The sequence below is a fragment of the Schistosoma mansoni genome (assembly GCF_000237925.1).
Source record: "Schistosoma mansoni, WGS project CABG00000000 data, supercontig 0221, strain Puerto Rico, whole genome shotgun sequence".
Classification (NCBI taxonomy): Eukaryota; Metazoa; Platyhelminthes; class Trematoda; order Strigeidida; family Schistosomatidae; genus Schistosoma; species Schistosoma mansoni.
In genome coordinates, this window is record NW_017386087.1 from 134,831 (window position 1) to 137,744 (window position 2,914).

Consider the following 2,914-nt stretch of genomic DNA (forward strand, 5'->3'; position numbering starts at 1 on the left):
AGCTTTTGCTTAACGGGATTCCGTTTCTAATAGCAGTGGATCGCCAATACCTCCAGGGAAAAAAAGAATTTGGTAAATCATGATAATATGTTATCCTTGGTCCCTAAGAACAAGTCAAGTTTCCTCTTAAAAGACTCATGGGAAGTCGCTTGGACTAGCTCAGTCGGCAAAATCAATAGCTCTTTAAGTGTTCGACATTGGATGCTGACCACATTATTGTAAGTGGACTTGTTTAACTGAAGGCGTTCGGTCGTGCATTCCGAGACCTGACTACCCGAAAACCCTTAATCCTAAGGTTCTTTTCGCAGTTTAGCTTTCGAGTTTTTAACTCTGTCAGGGCATTCTTCCACTTGATCCGATCCTCAAGTGGCCAGTCTGGTCGAAGACGAATATTTGAATCACGAATTTCGCGTGCGTTATTCAACACTACGTCTCTTTACTCAAAATAACCGAATACTAATTTTAAGATCTTTCTTTGTTGGGTCTCGCCTCCAACATATTTACCGAGTCTGATTACTTCCATGATATGTACCCCTGAGACCTCTTCGGGCAGTTCATTTCTGATGACAGATCGCAATAACTGCAGATCGTGGGCATGTCTCTCGGCAGGGCCGTTGTCTTTCGATTCTTCTAGATTCCAAATGATTCCAATAGGGACCTGTTTAACTTCTTTAAAAGTCGTGTTCACGGCTTTCGACCGTGATGTCAGGTCCTGCATGTTAGCTACTGACTTCTTACTGCTAGCTTTCCTTTTAAAAGTGTCGCATGAGTCGAGCGAGTGGCTCACAACAAAATTTGGTGAAGCCGAACTGTTCCCATCCACGATAGAGCTAAATATTTTCTTACTTTTGGACTTTAGCGGAGTGACCTGATACGGAGGACGTCAGTCCAACAAGGACTTGCCGACTATACGCGCGTTCACTTTAGGTATGTTTCCGCGTTATCAATTTCCCACCAGTCTCAGCATCCAGATTAGAACTACTCGGGACGACAGTGGTTCTAGCCGGGTCATCAGTCACTGCTGAAGCAACTTGTCTATCAATATCTAATGGCGTGTCTCTCATTAGTTGTTTCGGAGTAGAAAGTTCTGCTTCTTGTTGCACCATTGGGTGTCTGGCAGACGCCATGGCAGCATTTACGACACTGATACAATCTTCGTTATCAGTATCCATGTTGCCGGTACGGCCCTCGTCGACCTTTTTGTTAGCTAATGTTAGAAGGCTAATTGTTTCTTGAATGAGTAATGTTTTGCTTGAACAACAACGAACATACAGAGCGAATGATAATTGGGCTTTGAGCACCTTTTATAGGAAGTAGGAGTTAAGCGGGAGCACATTTTGTGGAACCACTTCTTACATTCATCACATTGCATCCCATCTTCCACAGAGAATAAGCAGTATGGCTGTCCACACTCGTGTGCAGAGCTGGCCATCTTAAAATGAACCAAAATGATAGACAAAATGGATATGTTAGACAAATCACAACCTTGATCAAATAAATCAAGTCGAAGTCGACCAAGAATGCTTTGGTGCAATAAATACACAAAAGCAAGATCAAAATACACAAATACAATATCACGTTAACTGAAATAAATTCAATTAAAATGTAAACAGTAGTTTTTATGCGTAATTTACGACCAAAATAGTGAATTTAACTCGACGAGAAAGAATACCACTGTCCTTTTAAATAGCGCGCCTTTAGTATTGGTATTAGAAATTTTTATCGATTGAATATCAAGTTAATTTACCGCTTCGTAGTTAATACATGCAGTTCTAGCATCTTGAAAGGAACAGTTCGACATTCTTAACAGATCCTTTTACAGACCTGGAATATTAATTCCTACAGTTAATCGACCACTCAGCTGTACATGAAGTTGATCACCAAAATTGCATTTGGCAGCTTGTCTTTGCAATTCAAGGATGAATTCCTTAACGTTTTGGTTATTCTGACGAATCATCTTATGTAATTTTGCTTTCTCACGACATTCAAAACTGGTGCACTTCACATGATTTAATAGTAATTCCTTGAGAGTTGTATATGGGAGCGAGATCGCCTTATCTGGATATGCCAAGGTTTTTAGTGAACTGTAGGCTTCTTAACCGATGAATGTCAGAAAATGTGCCACAATTTTGTCACCCTTCACGTCTTTCTTAGTCACGATCCATATCTCAAACCTTTCAAAATAATCCTCAAAAGCTTCAGAAGTTGTATTTCGACGTTCACTTGGGAACAGGAGCGACCTGAAACAGCAACACAACAGTCAGGACAGACAAGTGCGTCTGAAGTGAGAACACGGTGTGATGGTGCAGCAGATATATTTGAAATTGAAATACGCGGTTTTTAATACAAAAGGGGAAAGTTATTACAAAATAGTTTTACTCGTTATTCTGCAGGTTCAGACGACGTAGGGCTTGTTCTTCTTCTTCCAGTGCATTCACTCTTTGTTGTCCGTTACACTACTCCCTCTCTCCATGAGGCACTGTCCTCAGTGCCTGGTTGCGGGCATGGATATGCTATTCCCCCTTCTGGTGGCACCTCGTAATGGCTGGTAGCCGTCGGGGGATTGACAAACGGGGCATCTAAGTGCACCGTTGTTTTATCCGGCTTCAGTTGGTTGTAGTGTGCCGTTAGAACGTCGTCTTGAGGTCGCTGGAGGTTGCGTAGGACGAATGTTGTAGGGGACCGAATAAATACGATTTCGTAAGGCCCTTTCCAAGGTTGGTGAAACTTGCCGCATGTTCCTGGTGGGGCCATAGGGCGATGTAGCCACACACGATCTCCAGGTTTATATACGGGCCCGTTCGCATGTCGATCGTACACATTCTTTTGGTGTTTGCTGGCATTTTGTAGATTAGCTTTAACTAGACGGTATGCGTCGGCTAGGCGGCTACGAAGGTTACGGACGTATGGTACA

General features: G+C 42.5%; 1 protein-coding gene across 1 annotated transcript; it reads left to right on the forward strand.

Moving 5' to 3' along the window:
- Positions 1 to 521: 521 nt before the first annotated feature.
- Smp_111320 (hypothetical protein) lies at positions 522 to 1,699 on the forward strand (the record flags this gene model as incomplete). The annotated part of the gene is made up of 1 exon (XM_018792672.1): positions 522 to 1,699. The coding sequence occupies one exon, from the start codon at positions 522 to 524 to the stop codon at positions 870 to 872; it is 351 nt and encodes a 116-aa protein (XP_018644544.1). The 3' UTR covers positions 873 to 1,699.
- Between the last annotated feature and the right edge of the window lie 1,215 nt (positions 1,700 to 2,914).